General features: G+C 40.7%; 2 protein-coding genes across 8 annotated transcripts in view; one reads left to right on the top strand and one right to left on the bottom strand.

The window, feature by feature from the left end:
* Positions 1-1,102: 1,102 nt before the first annotated feature.
* On the bottom strand, positions 1,103-6,866 carry lrrc47 (leucine rich repeat containing 47). Its single transcript, XM_072713383.1, has 7 exons — positions 6,244-6,866; positions 5,517-5,981; positions 5,068-5,184; positions 4,054-4,169; positions 3,058-3,160; positions 2,670-2,759; positions 1,103-1,502 (listed from the first exon to the last, which is right to left on the bottom strand). Exons 1-7 carry the CDS (start codon positions 6,820-6,822, stop codon positions 1,254-1,256), a joined length of 1,719 nt encoding a protein of 572 aa, XP_072569484.1. The 5' UTR covers positions 6,823-6,866; the 3' UTR covers positions 1,103-1,253.
* A 741-nt stretch (positions 6,867-7,607) lies between these two features.
* Positions 7,608-23,182, top strand: part of cep104 (centrosomal protein 104) — a 44,074-nt gene continuing 28,499 nt past the window's right edge. For 4 of the 7 annotated variants that reach the window (XM_023793468.2, XM_023793467.2, XM_023793466.2 and 1 more), the window contains exons 1-11: positions 7,620-7,743; positions 7,982-8,094; positions 11,077-11,203; positions 13,202-13,357; positions 13,689-13,827; positions 15,054-15,116; positions 16,125-16,201; positions 17,302-17,470; positions 19,915-20,070; positions 20,648-20,854; positions 22,941-23,138. In XM_023793468.2, coding sequence (XP_023649236.2) covers positions 11,091-11,203; positions 13,202-13,357; positions 13,689-13,827; positions 15,054-15,116; positions 16,125-16,201; positions 17,302-17,470; positions 19,915-20,070; positions 20,648-20,854; positions 22,941-23,138 — 1,278 coding nt within the window. In that variant the 5' untranslated portion in view covers positions 7,620-7,743; positions 7,982-8,094; positions 11,077-11,090. Of the gene's footprint in view, positions 7,773-7,797; positions 7,880-7,981; positions 8,095-11,076; positions 11,204-13,201; positions 13,358-13,688; positions 13,828-15,053; positions 15,117-16,124; positions 16,202-17,301; positions 17,471-19,914; positions 20,071-20,647; positions 20,855-22,940; positions 23,139-23,182 lie in introns of those variants that run through there. The other 3 variants (XM_023793464.2, XM_023793463.2, XM_023793465.2) reach the window with 3 other exon arrangements.

The following is a 23,182-nucleotide window of genomic DNA, read 5'->3' as shown; positions in this document are numbered from 1 at the left end:
GGTCGAAAAACAGCGGACTGTCTCGCAGATTCCCTGCTGGGGACAGAGGCTTTGGGGGGGGCAGGTCCGCACGGGCGCTGAGCATCTGAGCGCCGCCCCCCGTCCACATCGCCCGCATTTTTCCACTTCATCTTTCGGCAGCTCTCCTTGTTGGCTTCAGACCAAGCTATTTTCTTGGGTCGTGGCTTGCAAGTTGTTTTCATTACTATTTATTTGTTTGCATTTGCCGCTTGCTTAAGGGTAGTTTCGTTTCATGTTATTAAATCTAATACTTTAAACAAACCCCGGCGTTCTTGGCAGGACTTTCTGGTGCTGGTCCTGCGCCGTGACGTTTCTTTTCCAGTCACCAGCACCTTTGACAGCCATCTGATAGGTAATCCGATTCACGTTACTTGAAAGTTAACCTCTGAATTCCCAGTCCCTGAGATTTGAGCGTGATATACTGAAGCCCCAGACCATCTCACATAACCCAGGGCGTAAATTCAGTATTCAAGACGGAAAGCGACACTTAATTAAAATGTACTCAACTGTTAATTTTATCCCGAGTGTGTTCTGCCAAATAACAACAGATATGACTGTGTTTAGGGCAGCTTGGATTATTGGGTAGCAGTGCCACTGAAACCTATTCCTCAGAAAGGAATCATTGACTCCACCTCTGTTCATTTTGCATGTCATTCCGGTTTCCTCCTGCTCTCCAGAAACGTGGTAAGCTTCAGGCACGCAGCCAGGTAGTAAAATTATGGGGTTGAACCCACCCCACACACCCTAAAATCTGCTCCAAAGGCAACCCCCCGCCTGGTAAAATCTACCGACTTAAGTAAATCAAGACTTACTGAGACACACAAGAGCTTACAAAAGCACTAACACAAAAAAGAATTATACTCCCTTAAGTATATTTACACTTTATCTTTTTATTTAAGGTGTGTTCTTAGCGTATTTTAGTATCTTTTGTGTTTTTTTGCTGTAAGGTGTCTTGAATAGAAGGTAAACCCAACTTAGTAAAATTTGATTCATTTGTAAGGGTTCAGAACTGCCTGTATTATCATTAATGAGATCTTAACAAGGTATTCTTTAACAAGGATCTAGGGTAATAAACCACACCTTTTCACTGATGACTTTATTCCAATTAAATTGCTATATCATCAAATTCTCAAACATTTTGTTTCTCACGGCTGAATGATGGGACAATCGAAAAAATTAGGATACAAATTTGAAATAAAAAACAATACGCTTCCACAAGGTCTTTTCGACTCCTATCGAATGACAGTCAGGTTGCTAACAGTGACATTGAGGTCTGTTTTGGAGGGATAGACAACCCTGAGGTTTCCCTCCAAATCCACAACCCGAACTTGCTGCACCACTAGCTCAGATGAGACGGCGTCGTTCATGGCTTCTGACACTGTCCCCAAGGGCTGCTCACTGTGCACCAAATCCGGCTCCACATCCTCAGGCACGATTTCTTCTTTTAGCTCGAGTGTAGCCTTGTTTAGCTCTGCCATTTTCTTTGGGAAGAGCAAAAAGGGTTTTTGATAAGCACCCGTTTGTTAAAATACATGAGCGAAAATAATAGTTGAAGCCTTATTTTTGCTTCTGTGGAACCTAACTAAAATGAAAATTCATATGAATCAGGTTAGTTTCAATTTTACAGACGGCGACTTCTTGAAGTAAATATTCTGGTGAATACTGACATGCAAATATGAATTGAGGAGAAATTTGCCTTAGAAATGTTGCAGTATTTCCAGCTTAGGTTTGCAGAAGAACTGTTAAATATTTATAGGTTACCTGAGCTCAGTCAAGAAGAACTGAGAAAACAAAACAAGCCACTAAGGCCACAGTACTGGCTGGCATACTATAGGTTTACCTCTCGGTTACACCAAATACGTAAAGCCAAACACCTCTGGTGGCACAACATGCCGGACTTTTTAATGTGGGTCAGCCCACATGTCGATTCCCTTACTTCCTACATCATGCAACTGGCAGCTCGTCCTCCAATAAAATCAGCACAAATCTCTGCTATCGTACACACACAGGAATCCTGGGCTGAAGACGTAAATTTACATCGTCACAACAAACTTGTGGGCTGCTGCTTTGTGAAATGGCCCTGCAAAATGGATGAGGACTAAGCATCGAAATTTCTACATTTCTGACACACCACTGGAGTAGTGTGTTCCACTGTTTAGGAGCACAAGTGTGTTTGTGTGTGCATTGGGGGGGTGGGGGCGGGGGCACGGGCTGAAATCCTCATCATAGTAATAAAGGTAGAAATGCAGCAGTGGGTTGTGAGGGAAGGTTATTATAATGATCCATAGTGGCCTATTTAATTGTAAACCATAGACTGCTATTTGCTACCCACCGTTAATCTTAACCTAAGGCTTGTGAGGGGCTAGTAAAATCCTTAAGGGTAAATAATTACATCCCCGGGTAAAACAGGAGCATTTAGCACACAGTACATGACAGCACATGACAGCACATGACAGCACATGACAGCACATGACAGCACATCCATCCCTTACATGCAATGTGGCACCATCGCGCCCATTTGGAGAGCCTGAAACCGTTTTGGTTACTTTAAGAAACGTTATGAACTCTGGTCCCTTTGAATGGCTGTTGAAAAGAATTACAGAAACCCTGTCATTTTCATAATTCGTAAGACGGTAATTCAGGCCTACCACAATCAGAGCATCCATTACATCTTTGCAGGTCTGGAGATTGATAGCACTGGTCACCTCTAACAACAGCTCTCTTGTGCTCTTCCTCATCTGTGGAGAAGAGGAGGCATTTCTAAAAATCACCTGAGTGTGTGGTGGCCAGAACAAATGGACCGTAAAATGATTCTATCCTCTGCATCTGAAAATACTGCATTAATGTTAGGAAGTTCATAGCATTAGAATAACTCAATTTGATTTGGTGATTCTTTGACCACTTAGTACAATAATGCTGAACAATGTTATTCAGAACAATTACATTTAAAATGCATTGATGATGTACTACCTATATTTCTTGCATTGACCTCAAATGCGAGCCTAAACTGAAGTCGCTATATCTGGCTGTGATTACCTTGGTCTTCTCGGTGTTGGTTATTGGCGGGAAGGATATTACATCGTCCTCTGCATCAACCAAACAGGGGTAGTTTTCCTTGCCATCAAGGAGCTGCAGATACCTGGGGGAAGGTTGGGGGGGGGGCAAATATAGTATCTACTGACAGTGATGGGAAGCTAACATCTGGCAAGCCACTGCCCAGTAATAGGGCAACACAAAAAAAAAAGCCACAGAGAGTTGTTGCAGCCTAAAGGACCCGAATAACAGATAAATGCATTTAGTTTTTAAGCAGTAATGTATAGAACTAGATGACACATACACCTACTCACTCATATACATATGTAATTTATAAATACTACTATATACTATATCAGGGCCGGCTCTGGGTATTCATTTCATTTAGGCCTATATTAAAAATATTTCAGTACATCGCATCTGTTTTACAAGGAGAGTAGTGAAATATTAAAGCTAGTGTAAATAACTAATTTCATGGAATGCAAGCAGAAGTTTTCCTTTCCATTTATTTCCACTCACTCTTTGGTGCCCCAATATAAAATGGAGCCCATGATGACCTACAAGGCGGGCTGGCCCGGTACTCTACGCATATACACATACACAATGTTCATATGTGCATAGTGTGTGTGTGTGTATATATATTAGATAGGATTTGTGTGGGTGTTGAATAGTTATTAGGTCATGAATGAGTCACTCACTGCTGCTACCTGCGTGAGCCATAGTGCACGTGGGCTTTTGTTCCAGAAACAATTTATATTAAACAAAACAAAAAAAAGCAGAAACTTCATCGCAGCTTCCAAATAGGTGGAACATGAACTTCAGCAAACATAAGGGCCCTGATATGTCTCACACATACTGAAGCGATCACAGATTTACTCCTCACATTTACTGTGCTGTAAAGGGGGTAATTTAATGTTTGATGAAGGCTGACACAAAAGCCCTCATGCGCTGTGGCTCACGGGAAGGACGGCGGGGAAGTCGAGGTCAGACTCGTCTTACTTGTGGAGGCCCGAGACGTTCTGCCTCTTCTTATGTTTCCTCTGCTCCTCGGCCTCGAACTGCAGCTGCCTCAGCAACTCTGTGGCGTTCATCTCCTTACGGCTCAGAGGCACAAGCTGCACAAAGGGTGCATTCAGGAAACATAACCAAAGCATTTAAAGGAGCCTGTGCGATTGACAAAAATCTTAGTAATCAGTCATGCCATGGACGACGCGCAAAGCTGCAGAAGACAAGCCAGCAGCCTGCTCCCGCGACATAAGGCTTGTGGTTTTGTGCAGAATATAAATAAAGCACTTCAATCTAACAAGATGCCAACTGTCACTTTAAACAAGAGGTGCCACATTTCAGATGAACACCCAGAATGTCTTTACATGCAAAGGACACAAATTTACACAGACTATCTTCTTCTAGTACAGGAAGCTGCGGCCGCTGGAGGAGATTCACTGCCAGGCGGAGGGTAGCAAAGACGTTCTAAGCACTCATTTATTATTAAGACTCACTGTAACATGATGGTACTGGGTACCTAATTAAACTATTGGTTTCAGAAATTGGATTCTGCACAAACCCTAGGAACTTGAAGCACATAATCTATTAATAATTAATCTCTTCTGCAACTCACTTTTATTGCGAAAATAATAAAACCAAACACATGCTTAATTCCTGCAATAATCTAGCAAGGTCCATTACAGTGATGATTCTGACGAATGCAAACGTTACATCAGATTAAATAAGAAACAGATGAGGCCTGATTACATATAAAACTCTTAACTGGATCTTGATTAATTTTACTGCATTAAATTCCAGAGATTCTAATAAGAAGGTCAAAAAAAGTTTTTCTAAATTTAATCATCTTTTTTCGCCCCATTTTCCCCGCATACAGTATTTCCATCCACACTTCACAAATAGAGATCAGACATGAAGTGACAGGAGTTAGATTCTTATGAATATTAATAGGTGCATTTCACAAGGGATTTCTCCTTTCCCAAAAAACAAATAATTTTTATAGCAGCCTGCCTTAAGTGTTCTTGGAGACCGGGCATCATATAGAAGGGGGCCCTTAAGCCGATGGAGATCGTGAGTAGCAATGGTGGCAGAGGTCCTTTTCTCACATATCTCATCATGGAGCTTGATCTGGAAGCAAAACATAAAAATTACGTCTCATTATATTACTCGATTTCTTTTATAGTTCATTACAAAGATTGCTATTAATCTAGCCCTACAAGGTTGTCAGGTGTATGAAATTTGGTCGTAAATGTGCGCTGTGTTCGGAAAATGACATTTTTTTGCCGTAATATTTACGAATGGCCAAAATCCGAGGTAGTCGCTAAAGGAGCACCGAGCTGTAGTGTCATACAGCGGCTTTGAAATTGTCTGACCTAGGGCGCCATCTGGTGGTAAAGCGAGTATAATCATTTGCGTCTTTTATAACAAGTCGATTTTAGGTTTAGGTTTATTTTATTTACCTGTGCCATCAGAAACCTTTTAAGAGCATTCCCCTGCTTCAGGTTCATACCCTTAACAATGCAGCAGACGATGTATGGACGAACATCTTTAACCTGTGGTGCCACTTTAATGGTAAATGCTGCGTCGCTATCGTGCACTTGTAGAACTTTCACCACCATTTGGTTTAAGTCGTCCAGTTCTTCATCCTCTTCCTTATTCTTTTGGTGCTTATCCGATCTCTTCTTTCTTCTTTTGTCTTTTGTATTTTCATCCTTCGCACTGGCCTCTTGTTGTTTCCCTCTACCTTTTCCCCTGCCACCCGCCCGCAGGTAGTCCAATATAGATTTAGTCTGACAGCCGTTCACCATCTTCTCTAGACGCTTATCTTTTAGTTTGTTTCCTCGGAAGTTTACTTCCTTTAGCTTAGAACAGTCGGCCAAATCGAATGGGATTTCAGTAATCTTGTTGTTGGAAAGGTCCACATTCTGTAGGACAAAAAAAGCAATAATGTTAATGAAAGCCAACTCTTCGTCCAGTTCAACTGCGAATCGAGACTCATTATTATTATTAATAATAATCAGCCTCATCCATCTTATTAACCCCCCCCCCCCCCCCGACAAGTTTGACCGTTGCCACCACCTCCCTCATCCAACTCCCTGAAATCACTACGCCTAAGGTGGGATGAAAAACCAGTGAAGTTTTGCATGTAAAATGTTCAGATTCATTTATCAACGAAATTATACCAACCTTGAGGGCAGATAAGGCGTATATATTCCCACTCAGTTCTTCAATCGCATTCTCCGAGGCAATAATTGTGCTGAGGTGTTCCAGATCAGAGGAGAATAAATCTTCGGGAAGGTTACTAATCTCATTTTTGGAAACGTTTATGGACACCAGTTTTACACACTTGCTCAAACCATCAGGTAGGCTTCTTATCCTATTGCAGCTCACGTTGAGGGTGTTCAGCTCAGAAAGATGCGACAACTCGACGGGCAAACATGTCAAATCATTGACTGATACATCTAAAACTTTGAGCGATTTCAAATTTCCAATCGCTTCAGGGACAGAGCACAACTTATTTCTGCATAAAATTAAGCTCTGAAGATTGATCAGATTCGCAATTTCCGGGTGGACCTTAGTCAAATTCGCGCACTGACTGATTTCCAGGTAGTTCAAAAGCGACAAGGAGTAGATACTGACATCCAGACCTCCAGAAACTATTTTCTTGTCGATGCTGGGACCCTGTAACACGAGTTCACGTCTCTTTTCCGAGGCAGCTTTCTGTATTTCAATCCACTGATCCTCAGAGCACTTTGCAGCTGCCATGTTCTTCTGAGTGACACCCGGAAGTGATCTGAAACCTTTCCGGGGCATTACAGGATCCGAATCAACCGTGGTAGGTCGCGCATGCGCCACCGTGGAAAGTCAGACAGGCAACTAAAAACTGACTAAAAAAAATTTAAAAACTAAAAGCAATACAGGAAACGTTTATGTCCAGCTCCTGTGAGTGGCTTTGCCAATGTCTTACATAAAATTAAAGATAATGAGCCATTTTATGAAAATTTATGCAGATTGCATAAGGGTGCAGATTTGGCAGATGTTCTAAAGTCCTTTAATACTTGAATTGCTTTATATTGTAATAGTTTAACACGGTTGACTCAGATAGGCAGCGCATGCGCGACTCAATTGACTCAATTGACATCGGAATGTACCACAAAAAAGGAGGCGTGACAACGCACACCTTCGACCCTTACTACGTAGCTTACGTAGTAAAAATTGAAATACATGTTCGTACAAATTGCATTTCCAACAAAATGCCCGCCAGAATTCACCATGGTGTTGACCCCTGCTTAGTACCCATTTGGTTAATTTACTGTATTTAGTCTTGTATTTAGTGTTTTGGAAAACAAGCCTATGTATATGTGTGTTAAATGTCTTCAGTGACAAACGAACATAGAAATATCCATGTTCTAATACTCAGCACTGAAATTGTAACCCTAACATGATATCAAAAGTAAAAATAAAACCACTGAATCCTTGAAACTCGTGCAGCGGACCCACCGTAAGGACTACATGTACCGTTATCCCCAGCATCTGCGCCAGTGATTGCAACTGCGCGTGCGTTAAGCTTTGGGTCAGCTGTTGTCAACCGGTGGTTATGGAGATATGGGTAAAGTAACAAGCAAATGCCGATGTGGTTGGTCACTATATTGGGCTACTTTCGCATAAAGTGTGGAAATGCTTTGGGTCGGTGCATTTATTTTTATGTTCTGTCCGTACGTACCTCATTATCTATTTTGAATAGTGATGCAGTCGCATCAGAATTCCACATGATAAACGAATGTGTTGCGATCTGAATGTTGCTTACTGGGATTATTATCAGGTCGTTTTTGTTCGCTTATGGATTTGAAATGTATAAGGTGGATATGTATCACCACCTACGTATACGGATTTTCTAATCGTATTGTTTTACCGTTCTTTTCAGGATTGCAGCTGTCGGATTATTTCTAATGTGACTTGATCTGACATGGTCATGACTTGAGGAGGTGGTGCCTTGACATTTCGTCCAGATTTAATTTCCCTTGAGTGTTATCCGAGGTGAGAAATAAACGTACTCGTAAAATTAAAGCCAATATGTTTACCCACACCGCTACTTTGGCCGCTAAACGCTTTTTACCCATTCTGAAATTATTATGCAAGTGTAATAGTTTAAAATATTTTAAGAACTTGTAGACAGAATGGCTCACTGTCTATCCTGTACTAAGGGCAATGTAATAGGTTTATTTATACCTATGTTATGCAACGCTGTGTGACCTCTGTTTTGCAGACAATAGCAAACAGATAAAATCACTGTCTGATGTTATTATGTAAGTTTCATAGCGTCAAACAGGAAGTAAAGCTGCAAATATTTCTATATTTACAAATCAAAATGGGTGAAAAGAAAGACTTGTCAGCAAGTGAGAAAGATAAAATGGTGCAGTTATTGGCTGATGGCAAAACAACATTAGAGATTTCAAAGATATTACACAAAGACCACCGAACTGTGGAAAAAAGCAGTCAAAGGTGTGAACAAACAGAGGACACGAACCAAAGGAAAAGGATTTAAGAATATTAGTGCCAGTGACAGCTGTAAACTGAAGCAGATTCTTGCTGAATTTCACTTACTGAACAGTTCAGATGTCGTGAAGAACTCCGTTGTGTTGGGTGTGAAATGTGGCAAACGATGCACAATCCTTGGAACAGTCAGGAAGTATATCAGCAGACCAGCCCTGAGTAAAGCACACGCTCAGAAGTGTTTAAAGTGGGCCAGAGAAAACTTAGAAACTGACTTTACTAAAGTGATTTTTACTGATGAATGAAGTGTGATGCTGGATGGCCCAGATAGATGGTGCATAGGGTTAGAGGGAAGCTCCTGCTAGCCAGAGGCGACATCATGGAGGTGGTGGGTTTATGATCTGAGCAGGGATTTTTGGCACCAAAGGCACTGGGCCGTTCAAAGCTAATGACGGGGTGAAGCTGAACAGTGTGAACCAGGGTTTGGGCCATTCCAGAATGCGTTCATCAATTGCAATCCAAATCAGGAAGGGGAACTGGAATTTAAATCTTCCTGAAATTTGAATCCAGTTCCAATTCTGTTCCCCATAGTTTTTTTTCCTAATCCCAACTCCAGTTCCATTTCCTGATTTGGATTGGAATTGATGAATGCATTCTGGAATGGCCCCCACCCAGACGTGAACTATGGCACATGACCGGAAGGCACTTTTACATGGTACAAGTCCCAAAGCCGAACTGCATCTTTATGCAAGGCAGTGCCCCTCCACATGCTTCTCAAAGTGCGACAGACGTCCGGCTTGAAAAGGATTCTCTACAAGCAAGCTGATGACTTGGCCACCATCTTCACCCGACCTGAACTCCATCAAAAACATGTGGGTGCTGGTGGAAAAAAAAGCGATTTACGGGAAAATGCAATGCGGGAGGACGTCAGCTGTGGGACGCCATCCAAAGTGCAGTCCATGCTGTTTTGCATATTATTTCACAGTTCTACCCATTTAGACATTAAGAGATGCCTTGCATTATATCATCATACAGTCATTTTCAGGTTTTTTGTTTAACTTTGTTTTGTTTTTAATATTCATTTCAATAGCTTTGATTTTCCAAAAAATTTCCTCTGATAGCCTTTTTGACATGTATAGTCATTGATCAGTTTGGTCAAACTGTTCAAAACATATTTACTATTATCACATGTGCATAATAATTTCAGACCAGTGTTACTATAGTTTAGATTTTTTAAGTTTTTATGTTATTGTTTCAATTTTCATTTGAAATCCAGTTTTGTTACTTTTCATTGTGGTTCTGTTAATTTTAATTTGAAAGATATCTTTCTATTTTTCTATTTTTTTTTGTTTCGGTTTTAGTCATTTTCTTTCTGGGTAAAAATCAGAAGTCAAGCTATTTTATGTGCCTGTTGTTTAGAGAATCCTACATGATTACACAGTGCACATTATGTCAACTAGATTCAGAAGCAAGATTCATAGTTTTCAGTTATTTGCAGTTTTGAAATTTTATTTTCCTATCATTTCAGTTTACAATAATGTTTTCTTTTAGTTTTCATTAATGAAAACAGCCCTGTTTCGGACACACTGTAAATTAATGTTGTTGACGATGAAAGTTACGTGAGAATGTGATCGCAGCCACAATGGTCCACTGACTGGCTCTGATGTCACTTCCTGGTTGATCAAAGCTGAACAGAAGAAGAGTTTAATGTTAAGTCAATCTGCTACCTTTAACAAAGAATTGTAAAGGATGTTTATACATATAACCCGGAGGTACTGAATATACATTTGAGTTGAATAATTGGAAGTTCTGGAAGGCAGCACGGTTTCTCAGTGCTATCACTGTCTCCATGTGGTTTGTGTGAGGAGTGTACATATCCCATTGTCATGTAGGTTTGCTCTCACAGTCCTAAGACTTGTAATTAGGCAAACTGATATCTATAAATTGCCTGTAGTGTCCGTCTGTCCGTGTGTGCGTCCGTCCGTCCGTGCGTGCGTGCGTCCCTCCGTGCGTGCGTGCGTACGTGTGTGCGTGCCTCCAAATGGGCTGGAGTCCTTTCCAATGTGCACGGGTGTCCTAGAAGTAAATAAAATTGTTGCTAGCAAAAATAATACATGATGACGCATCTGTTTGTTGTTCATGTGTTTTGTATGTCAGGACCGTTCCCCGCCCTGTCTTGTTCCTGTCTGTTGTCTCCCTGTTTGGCCAGCAGCCATCACTGGCCATCCAGGCCTTTTCCCTGTGTCTCGTTAGGGTTAACTTTAGCCACTGAGCCCTGCGCTGGCCCAGGGAGCAGGGAAACAGAATAGGAACAGAACAAAAAGCTACACCTAATCAAACAGGGGAAAAGGGACGGGATGCCTGCTAGCCAAACGACAACAGACACGGATCGGAGAAGGCGGGGGTCGATCCTGACATTCGCATAGTTCTTAATGCCATATAGAATGTTTAACATGAAACATCTGCAAGTGTTTGCGCTTTTGGTTGATATCTAAATTTTCTCATTTCTTCTGATTTGTGTGACAGCACACAGGTAGAAGATGCCGCGTAAGATTGGCTTTGTAGTGGTCAGCTCCTCCAGTCACGAGGACAACTTCAGCGCCAAGGGGCTAATGATTCATGTGCCCACAGTCAGTGGCTGGAGGTCAGCCAGGTAACACATGCCCTTATTCTGCTTGCGTGACCAGAGGACATTCAAGGTGTTGTAGGTGGCGTATGGAGACTGGATGGAGAGCTCCTTCCTGTGTAATCTCGAAATGGGATACTTCATCTGAAGTGTTCCAGTCAAATGTCTAACTCTGTTTTTAAATATCATGTTTCTATGTATTAAGATCATAAGAACATAAGAACATAAGAAATATACAAACGAGAGGAGGCCATTCGGCCCATCGAGCTCGCTTGGGGAGAACTTAACTAATAGCTCAGAGTTGTTAAAATCTTATCTAGCTCTGATTTAAAGGAACCCAAGGATTCAGCTTGCACTACGTTATCAGGAAGACTATTCCATACTCTGACTACACGCTGTGTAAAGAAGTGCTTCCTTAAATCCAGTTTGAAATGTTCTCCCGCTAATTTCCACCTATGGCCACGAGTTCTTGTATTTGAACTAATGCTGAAGTAACTATTCGGTTGAACAGCATCCAAACCTGTTAGAATCTTATAGACCTGGATCATGTCCCCCCTCAGTCTCCTTTGCTTGAGGCTGAACAGATTTAGCTCAAATAACCTTTCCTCGTATGACATTCCTCTAAGACCAGGAATCATTCTTGTGGCCCTACGCTGCACCTTTTCTAAGGCCGCTATGTCCTTTTTAAGATATGGTGACCAAACCTGTACACAATATTCTAGGTGAGGTCTCACCAAGGAATTGTATAATCTTAGCATTACCTCCCTTGACTTAAACTCCACACACCTGGAGATGTACCCCAACATCCTATTGGCCTTTTTTATTGCTTCCCCACACTGGCGAGAATGAGACATGGAAGCATCAACATACACACCAAGGTCTTTCTCATAATCAGCTACCTTTATTTCAGTAGGTCCCATAAAATACCTGTACTTTATATTTCTGCTCCCTACATGGAGTACCTTACATTTGTCTATGTTAAATTTCATCTGCCAGGTGTCAGCCCAGTCACTAATTAAATTAAGATCCCGCTGTAGCTGCTGAGCCGCTAGTTCAGTATCTGCTACACCACCCACCTTGGTGTCATCTGCAAATTTCACCAGTTTACTGTATATATTGGTGTCTATATCATTTATGTAAATTAGGAACAAAAGTGGTCCTAAAATTGAACCCTGCGGTACCCCACTATGAACGCAGGCCCACTGTGACATCGAGCCTCTTATAACTACTCGCTGCTTCCTATCCGTTAACCAGTTATCAATCCAAGTCGCTACAGTTCCTAAAATACCTGTCGCTTTGAGTTTAAGTGAGAGCCTCTTGTGGGGAACAACATCAAAAGCCTTTTGGAAATCTAAATAGATGACATCATAGGCCTTCTTATCATCAACTTCCTGAGTAGCTTCCTCAAAAAACTCCAACAGATTTGTTAAACAGGATCTACCTCTCCTAAATCCATGCTGGCTATCCCTCAAAATGTTATTTGAGTCCAGGTAATCTACCATTTTCTCTTTGATTATAGCCTCCATAACTTTACCAGTTATACAAGTTAGACTGATTGGCCTATAGTTTGACAAATTACTTCTATCCCCTTTTTTGAAAATGGGCGTTATGTTGGCATGCTTCCAATCAGAAGGTACCACACCTTCAGATAAGGATTTTTGAAACAGTAATGTTAAGGGTCGGCAAATAATATCCCTCATCTCTTTTAACACTATAGGTAAGATGCCATCAGGGCCCTGTGATTTATTTATTTTGAGCTTGATTTAGGACTTCATAAGCACAGGATACTTTTAAATCTACCTTTAAAAATTCTGTTTATAAGTAAATTAGTGATTTTTGCTGAGAATTCAGGAAGAAAGTAAAATATATTGAAGCACTTCTTTTCTAACTAGAAGTTATAGCAGAAACAATACGCCGTGCATTCTTTTCTTTCACTGGGCTTGTTTGGCTACCTGAGGGAAAGTTGGGGGGGGGGGGCGAAGGACTATGAGTTTTGTTGGTAATTGCACCCCCTGCTGGGCACAGGCTCTGCCCTTATCCCCAGGAGGTAACCCTGCGCCTTGTGGATCGGAGCCGTGTGCGGAGGGTGCAGCTGCTGGCCCACCAGCACCTGATCCCCTCTAAGATCGAGTTCCACGTTGGCGATAGCCCGATCGGACCAGGCCACTTCCACAGGCTCGGGTCAGCTCCCTCTCCATTATCTGCGTCCTGGACATCCACAGGTGTCTCTAGACAGTCATTACAGTCAGGCTGTTACTTGATAGCCACCCTCCCCAGACACAGTGGAATTTCCCGTTTCCGTGCTATATTTGCATATTTAAACAAATCCTGTACCATTAATACAGTCTTGTAAATTAGCGTGCTAATGATTTCAGTGCAGCACCAATTTAGAATTTCAATTTTTCCACCCTTGTACAATTTTTTTTATAGTGTTTTTGAATAGACATACAATCCATCATGTTTTAGGGCTCTTCGAAGCTCTGATATTTTTGATGAACGACTCTGCGTCTAGGTATGTGTCACTTTCGGACAATGAGAAAACGGGCTATAAGGCACGGGAATTGAAGTCTGTTCATGTGGATGCTGTCGGAACACACCTGAGGCTGACTTTCCACAGAAACTATGCCAGTCCCCATAATCTGTACAATCAGGTAAAAACCGCATCAAGACTGGAGCCAGTTCAAAATTTTATGCTCAAATTCAGTCTATGCTTTTAGATTTCAATTTGTAATGGAAACAAGTTCAGGATGTCAACACACAATACTATAACACCAAAATGCAATTTTTTAAATACAGTGGAAACACTTATAGTGATCACATCTGTCTGGGTGAAATTGACTACTACAAGGGGATGATCATTATAACCATTTTTTCTAATTCTTTACGTCTCAGGCAGATTACTATCTAATTCACATTTCTATATTTATTATATGAATATAAGGTTAAAAAAATGGACAATGTTACTATGTACTTAATTTTATTGACAATGTCAAAATACAATACAGCTGTTTCAAATGTTTTTCAAATTTTTCAAAAACTGTATATAATTTAAACACACTATAATACAGTGCAGTACTGTACATAAATATTCTATTCAATTCAGTTTTATTTATGCATCGAATTTTTACAACATTAGATTGCCTCAAAGCACTTATTCTAGTTTTGCTGCATATATCTAGTTGGCTCGGTTTTGCAGTTTATGATAAGACCGTCATGATTTCTGTGTGTGCAGCATTAGCCTCGGGTAGCTAGCAGAAGTAGTCAGGTTACCATAAGGCACGTAGGCTATCACAGTAAAGTAATAAAAATGACCACAGTTTGAATTTTTCCATATGTTGTCACGTTTAAAAAGACGCAAAAATGAACACTGTAACTGGACTAATTGATTACTATGAGCAAATTATTTAAACAGTATTTATACAGGAATGATTCTGTTCCAAGCTTTCATATAAGCTCATATATTCATATAAGCTCATATAATTCATATAAGCATTTGATCACTATAACCGTGATCACTATAAGTGGTTTCCACTGTATATAACACTGTTACCTCCAGTTAACATATGTGTCATTTAAAAAAATATTTTATAATTTAAATTAATTCTCTGAAATATATTTTTGGGCATAACAAATGTGACATTCAGTTAAGCTTATCTTATAATATTGTAAATTATGTGTGCCATAAAAATATAAAAAGAGTAGATTTTTTTCAAAGTAATCATTTTAGTCATATTTTATGAGTAGCACATATAAGAATGTCTCTCACCAAAATGATATATGATATGTGAAATGAATTAAAAATTATTAAGTCATCACTACAGTTCAGAATGAAGCCTAACCCTATTTAGTACTATAGCTGGTGTTTGTCTGATTTCAGGTTGCACTGATTGCTGTGAATGTTCTGGGAGATGCAGTGGATAGCGATTCGGCGGATGTGTTTGTAAGTGTTTCCTAGCTGGTCTCCATCGATGCTACAACTGTCAGCCTCCTAGGGGGCGCTTTTTGCATTGTTTAACTTTGTCAATGCGGTCGTGATTTTGCCTAAGAAATAGTTTTTAATGCTTTTTGTAATGGATTTTTAGGTTAGACAAGAGTTTAATTTGTGGAAGGACAGTCACAAAAAAGAAACTAAAATTTTCAACAAATCTGATTTCATTAACAAGTGTAATAACATTGGATCATTATAAAGATTTCTTTGACATAATCTCAAGCTAATACAAAACCTTTGGGTAACTTTATTCCAGAACATTCAGTAATCAAAGTTATATTAAAGCTAGTTACCAGGTAATATAATGATGCTGCAACTTTATAGGCAAAAGTCGGAATTTCTCAGACAATATGTAAATCTGAAATGATCTGACATTAGCCCCCACGGCTCATCTGAGTGGGCTGTAGGCATGGGGAAGAATGTGGTAATATGACTCAGAGAGCTGCGTTATCACACAGGACGTGAAACAAGGGTAATCCGATCAACTTGTAGATTGATGTCTCTTGGACGAGATAGATTCTTTATTGCAGAATGGATTTCAACTAACAATACCGTCATTGTTTCCACATAATGCAACTCTAGTATCATAACAAGGACTGCATTTTCTATAGCTTCTGAGGATTGCAAGTATTCTGCTTTTCTGTCGTTATAAATGTTTTATTTATTATCTATGATATGCTTTCAGGTACCTGAGTAATTTTTGTTATGTTTTGGAACAAAATTAATATAATGGGAGATCTTAAATCCCAAAACAATTGTAGGTTCCTTCGTGCTCAAGAAAACAAAAGCTGTTAAGTTAGTAACATCACAGTAATTTTTTTTATTTGAAGTACTGTGTAAATGATTTTTCTGTGAGCAAAACAGTAATAATTTTCCTAATGTGTGTAGATGATAGATTTAGTACAGTTTTAGTCTGCCATTAACTGTAAAAACAATTGCCATTGTTTTTTTTCTCCCCAGCCTACTACAGATCAACTGATCGAGCATTATCTCAACAATACTCAGCAGGATATGTCACTAAATGGGACATATTTAGGGTAAGACATAATTGAGTTGTATACCGTCTGAAGATGTTTATCTCTACACATGTGATCAAATCCAAGAACAGAATGACTTGTAGGCATGAGAACTGTGTGTCTATGGTGAGATGCTGGCTGCATGGCTCGTAGAGAGGCAGAACGTACATTCGCTCTCGCGGTCCCCACAGACAGAGGGTCAACTAGCCGGTTTACCCGCAGGGTTTATTTAATGCTGGGCTCAGAAATGGGAATGAAAAGGAGAAGGTCAAACACATAGCCTTATTTAAGTAAGCATTAAGGTCCCAAGTGTACAAACACATTTAAATATACTTGTGTCTGTCAGTACTGTGGTTAAGGATAGAGACTAAAGATAAGTTTACCTCCTAGGTGAACCGTGCTGTTGTACCCTTTAGAAAAATACTTAATCTGAACTGCTTCAATAATATACTGTAGCCTTGGCGGGATGGCTCTCCGTAGCGGAACCCGTTAGCGTTTCCATAGCGGAACCCATTAGCCTTTCCATAGTGGAACCCGTTAGTGTTTCCATAGCGGAACCCATTAGCCTTTCCATAGTGGAACCCGTTAGCGTTTTCATAGCGGAACCCATTAGCCTTTCCATAGTGGAACCCGTTAGTGTTTCCATAGTGGAACCCATTAGCGTTTCCCTGCATGCTGTGCGAGCCAGGTTGTTCGTAGCCCATGTGTATTTCTTATTGGAAATAGTGGTGCTGTGTCACGGTTTGTATAAGTCTCTTTATCTCTGTGTGCCCCCATCTGTGCCGGTTTTTCTGTGCCCTCTGTAATTGATTACCGTGTGTGTGCCCTACTGTGTGGTCTCCGCCCTCCCTGCATTTTCCCGTTATGTGTATGAGAGGCACAGTTTTTCTGTGTGTGTGTGTGTAGTCCTTTTAAGAGCTTTGTCTTATTTAAAACCATCTCGCCTCGTCTCCTTCCTGCCGCTGTGATGCCTGGGTCTGCCAAGCGCCATAATATTGTTTACATAAAAATGACATACATGTGAAGAACCAAACTGGAACATTGTAAGGTTTTGTACAAGGACATACTTGGGTTTTTTAGTTTGACATGCTGACAGTGGATTTGTTCTTCCACCCACCCAGAAAACACGATTCCATTTCACCCTTGGATGACCTGGCCTTCCACATATACCAGGACCCTGCAGTGGCCCAGATCATCTGCCGGCTGGATGAGAGGAAACAGGAGTGTGTGCAGCGCGAGCAGTACGGTCTGGCCAAGACGCTAAAGCAAGCCGTGGCTGACCTGCAGAAGGTACCCGGACCCGGAAGCCGGGTCACAGCTGACGTTTTCCACTGTTTATTATATGGACCGCAGTGAGATATCAGGGATTTACAGTAATATGGTACAATAAAATTATTCTTCCTTCATATGGTTTATAAGTGAATAATTAACTCTTCCCGGATGGAAAAGTCTTACAGTTATTAAATTACTTTGTCAGTATGTGACATGAGGCTAAATTAACTGTGGCGATCTCTCTTCCTGGAGGAATGATTAACTATATGTTCATTATGACTGCCACAGTCAGCACAGAAGCAAGGTAATGCTAAACTGATAACCAGTAGTCTGCTGGTTCACGTTCCAGGCAAGTCCCTACTGTACCTTTCATATAGGGACTAAAAATATGGCAAACAAATGTATGAGTTTATACAAAAAAAAAAAAAACAGATACTCATGAAGGCTTGTGCGTTTTGTTTCTTGAAATAAATACAGCAGCCTGCTTTTATGAAGTCTTTTAAATGGCCAGACAGCTCACAAGATGGGAGTGTTTGGCTCTTGCCACAAGGGACAAAGAAAATGGGCAAATAAGAGAACAGACAAACATGCACTGAAATACAGATGCATGTGAATAAAAAATTGCATTTGTAACTTAGTTGTGATCAGCCAGTGTAGAAGTTTTGGAATCCATAGAATGGGCTATGGTGGAAGTGAAAATACAGTTGTACCTCAGAACTCGAACTTAATCCGTTCAGAACTCGGGTTCGAATTCTAAAAAGTTCTAGTTCTGATAGAATTTTCCCCATAAGAAATAATGGAAAACCAATTAATTGGTTCCTGGCCCCAAAAAATTACACCTAAATATGTTTTTTTTGTTATTTAGTTTTTTTGTTTTTTTTAGCATTTAAACACAAAATGAACCGGATAAAACAAGAAGAGCATATACTTTACTAAACACATCTAAGCACATTTATCAAAACAGTAATTTGTAAAGTAAGAAAATAAATGTATCCAAACAATGTGTAAAGTTGAAAAAAACCCAATGTGTCCTGCCCTGATCATCTGCTCCTTCCGTGTGCCACGCCCCCTCGTTAACCTCGTGTGGAATCCCTGTGTGATCAGCTGTTTCTGGTTGTTGTCATTAGTCCTCTGTATTTAGTCCGTGTTTCAGTTTGTTTCCCCAGTCCGGTCATTGTATTGTCCGTCTGCGTTTTGCCTGCCTTACCTGTAATTAAACCCCGTATTCCCCGATACCCTGACGTCTGCGCCTTTGTCTCAGTTCCGTCCCAGCTCGGCACGACAATATTATTATAATTAACTGTATTAATGGTTTATTATTAATGATATTAAAATAATGAATAAGAAATCTCTATTTTTAAATGTATTTAAATGTATATAATAATTACTGTTACTGTCTGTCATTGTCTAAATGTATTTTTACTGTCTAAATATATGTATTCAGCTAGTGTAAACATGCACACAGCGAATGTGAGGCTGAGACTGAAGCGTTACCCTTTGTTTCCGCTGAGAGACGTGCCGCGTGACTCATTTCCCCGCGCGTACAAGTTATCTTAGGTCGGCGTTCACGGTTCGACTTCTGAGATTCAGTTTTTTTTCCGAACTGGTTGGTTCGACTTTTAAGAGATTCGAGTTCTAATGAGTTCGAGTACTGAGGTAGCACTGTACCTATAATTTTAAGATTCCTGGCATCATAAGTTAAAGAGCATGTGTTTAAGTTTAATGAATATTTGCTCCCTGTGTGCTGATAGTAATCATTGAGCAGGAAATTGCTCTTGGTTGAATATTTAAGTCATAAGGCGTGGCAATTTGATTAAGGCAATGATTAAGATATTTCAGGAAAACTTCATCTGGTCATCTGTATAATCTGTAACTCCCCCAAGACTGCATGCAGGAGAAAATGTCTGTCTTTGAAGGGTGTCAATTATACTTTACCAGCTTTCCCTTTCCATTTCTGTGTTATATAGCTTTATGTGCACGTAAATAGTCTGCAAAATCTTAAGGCCCAGAGTACCTACCAAAGTGGGCAACTCTCACCACAGAAACCACCCTTCTGTAATCTGCCTGAAATGCCTCATTGGAATTCCAGCCCTTACTTCCGTGACATGGTTAGGTCGCCTCGTAACACAATCCTTATTGGACACCCTCCTGCAAGGATCAGGGGAGGAATGTGTAGCGCAAGCTGACCAATCGGAGCACACTGGACTCATTGGAGGTGGGGCTTAAAGCTCTAAAATAGCATTTCAGACAGTTATAGACAGAGTAAATAGAGATGTACAATGTGAGAAAAATAATGTGTTTTCGGAGCATTCACGTACGTAAATCTATTCTAGTACACCCCAAAAATGAAATTATGAACAGTGAAAATGAGCATAATAGGCCCCCTTTGAATAGTATTTTACTCCGATCGCATCTTGATGCTGCTGCTAGCGTACTGAGCTCTCTGATTGGTTGCCAGCCAGGTCGGAGAGCGACTGGCCCGCCTTGATGTGGAGAAACATTGCGCCATCGAGAAGGAAGACTATGACACAGCGGAGCAGAAGAAAGAACAGATGGAAGAGTACCGGCTGAAAGTCTACCACCAGCTGCAGCTGCTCAATCTGCTCGACATATCCCAGGTCCGTGCCTTTCTGAACAAGGCTGGAAGCCAGAGCCAGCTCGAGGAATATGAGCTGCTTTCCGTTGCGTGATGGAAACAAGTTTCCACCAGACTGTGCAATCTTTATTTCACACCTTTCATCTGGTACTCACCCATGATTTGGTTTGAGACCACACTGTGTGTGTGCATGCGTGTGTTTGTGTGTGTGTGCGTGTTGAGGTCAGCCTGTACCGGTCACATTGCTCAATCAGCAGGCCGCCCTGCGACTTCTAACAGTCAGGGGTACCAGCTGCCTATTGTATACAACTTTCCGCTTTCAGCTGTGTCCAGTCTTCCAGTTCACCTCATGCAGCATTTGAAATGGCACAGTGCATGCTTTTTAAAAAGCTGAACATCTATGATTTTATGTTGTGCATCATCTTACCAAAGTCTTGTGATATGTACCATGGAAAATAGCCCTGCTTGGTGAAAAGGTGAGCATATTGCATGGTGAAAAGGTGAGCATATTGCATGGTGAAAAGGACTCCGCAGACAGCAATGCCTCAAGCCGCCTGGTGGAAGTGTGTAGATCTGTGTTTTGCGTCCGCGTTTCCCAGATTGCTGACTTTCATGACAAGAAGATGGAGGCATCCTGCATCCCATCGCAGGAGATGCAGTCAGAGCTTCCGCATGACATCCAGACGGAAGTGACGCAAGAAAAACCCCTGGGCTCTGAGTGGGACGCCGCAAGCCCCTTGGCCTCACAATCCAGCCATAGCCCCCAACCGGTGTCCCCAGCTCCTCCAGAGGCTCTCCAGACTGGTGTAAGTCAATATGCCACACAAAACCACAACACAGCGACCAGTATGCTATGATATAACAATATGAGAGTTTAACTAATTTTAACCCTTTTGAGCCACCATCCAAATATTTCTTCTTCTTTTTTGAACATGAGGCAGATTATTGGTTGAAGAGACAAACTTGTCGAAACAAGTCCAACAAGGCGCCTTCCGGTTAGACCATAAAGTGCAATGCCAGTAAAGTATACAGTGTAAATGTATAGCGTTGTAAGTTCCTTATTATTCATCATTTTTACAAAGCACCCTTTACATGGTATGGTGCTCTTTCCTGCAGTGCTTTAGTTGCGTTAAGATTATTTCACCTGTTGGCAGTCGGGACATGTTCAAAAGAAGAGTTATTGGTCGTATTCCATTGCAATAAAGCGAGGTCACATGGCAGTGTAGCAATTTGTCATAGCATTATTGTTTCCTGGGGTCCTGTTACACTGTGGTCCACATCATTTCCACGTGTTCGGAGCAGGACTGAATGCGAGCCTGACCTCTAGGCTGCGCAGGCATAAAGGCGCCATAGAAGTGCTGCGGGTTGAGTTTCAGCTTTTAATTAAAACAGTTAAACAGTTGGTTGATTTTACTGTTTGCGGGCCCAATCTGATGAACAGTCCCCCAGTGGACGTAACCATGCCAACTGGAAGACGGGCTGCTCTTACAGCAAGAATCAGTCCTTTATGATTCATCATAAACTCTGAAAGCCTCTGTGCACCCAGGTATCATGCTATGTTTTGGTCAAGACACAGAATCAATTAATACATCACATGTCATGTCATGTCATATAGAAGACTTGCGTTGTTCTGGTTCTTGTATTTTTGAATAACAGAGACCACAGGCTGTAATGACAGCTACAAAGAGCAGAGTTTTCACATTGTGGTTGATCTTCACCAAGTGTACTCAGCATTCTGTTTTGCTTCTGTCGAATATTTGATCATTTGGCCTTGCATGTATGTGTCTGTATTTACCAGGCTTGTATGTTTTTTTTGTTTCGAGAAGTTTTTCAGCAGAGATCGAATCAAACAAAAAAAAAACATTAATGCAAGCAGCAGTCAACTTACCTAAATCTGGACTTACACAAAAATATACAAGATGATTAGAGTTTGCGGAAGCACTTGCACAAAAAGGCGACAAACGCCTGTAAGTAAATTTACAGTAAAAATACATCATATAAACTTTATCTTTTCATTCATTTAATGAGTTCTTTATTACGGTTTTTCATATTGACACATGAATCCTCATAAATGTAGAACATACTGGATTGTAATGAATTTAGGAGCTATAAGACCTCCCACATAGACTATAAGTCACGATAAGAATGACTCAAAATTACATTTTATTAAAATAAAATTAAGCTACAGTATATTAAGTGTCATTACAAAATCAGTCAGTATTTTTTAATTAGGCTAGTTACAAAAACAAGGCTAATTTAGCTCAAGGGAGTTTTACTTGCACAAACATGTTCTGAGGGCAGAAGGAAAAATGATTGGATTAGAGGGATAACCAATCAGATTGTAGAAGGTCCAAACAACTAGAGGAGGCAGGACCAAGACATCTTGATAGTTGGACCAACATCCTCTAAAATCTGATTGGTTATCTCTCTGAACCAATCATTTTTCCTTCTGCCCTCAGAACATTTTTCTGTAAGTAAAACTCCCATGAGCGTTAAGCTCAATGCTGTAACACTATAACAACTATAACAAGTTTAAATGGGTTAATTTTCTATTTAGGTGTTTAGTTGTTGTTTTTTAATTACCATGTGTAACATGAAAACTAGGCCTCTGAATTGATTTAATATTTGAAATAATGAATCACACAGTTTTCTGTGTTTAATCACTGTTTATCAAACCTAACATTAAAACATATAATCATATTATTCGTTGAATTCCCTAATTAATGTACAATTAACACAAAGGAAGTATATTTTAATTTTGTTTATAACTTATGATGTACAGATTTTTCATTTCCATCGGGGTTTGTAGAACGGATTGCTTACGTCAGTCGAGAGCTGCCTGTAATAATTATACTAAATGGATAAGCAAGTAACTGAAGGCTTTCTGTGTAGACCAGCAGGCTGCCTTATGACGAGGTACCCCTGCCAACATTGCAAAACCCTCCGGAGGGAGATCAGCCAGAGCTGCCAGAGCAGAACCAGAGCGAAGACCTTCCCGGCAGCCCGGGTATCCGAGGAGAGCCTGACCCCCTCACAGAGAAAGCACAGCGGGAAGCCGGCCTCCCCGTCGAGGTGTACGGGGAACGCCTGGTGAGGGGGGGAGGGGGTTATATGCGTCTTTCCAAAGTGCGTTT

The sequence above is a fragment of the Paramormyrops kingsleyae genome, chromosome 6 (assembly GCF_048594095.1).
Source record: "Paramormyrops kingsleyae isolate MSU_618 chromosome 6, PKINGS_0.4, whole genome shotgun sequence".
In the NCBI taxonomy this organism is placed as follows: Eukaryota; Metazoa; Chordata; class Actinopteri; order Osteoglossiformes; family Mormyridae; genus Paramormyrops; species Paramormyrops kingsleyae.
This window is presented reverse-complemented; position numbering and strand designations above follow the sequence as displayed.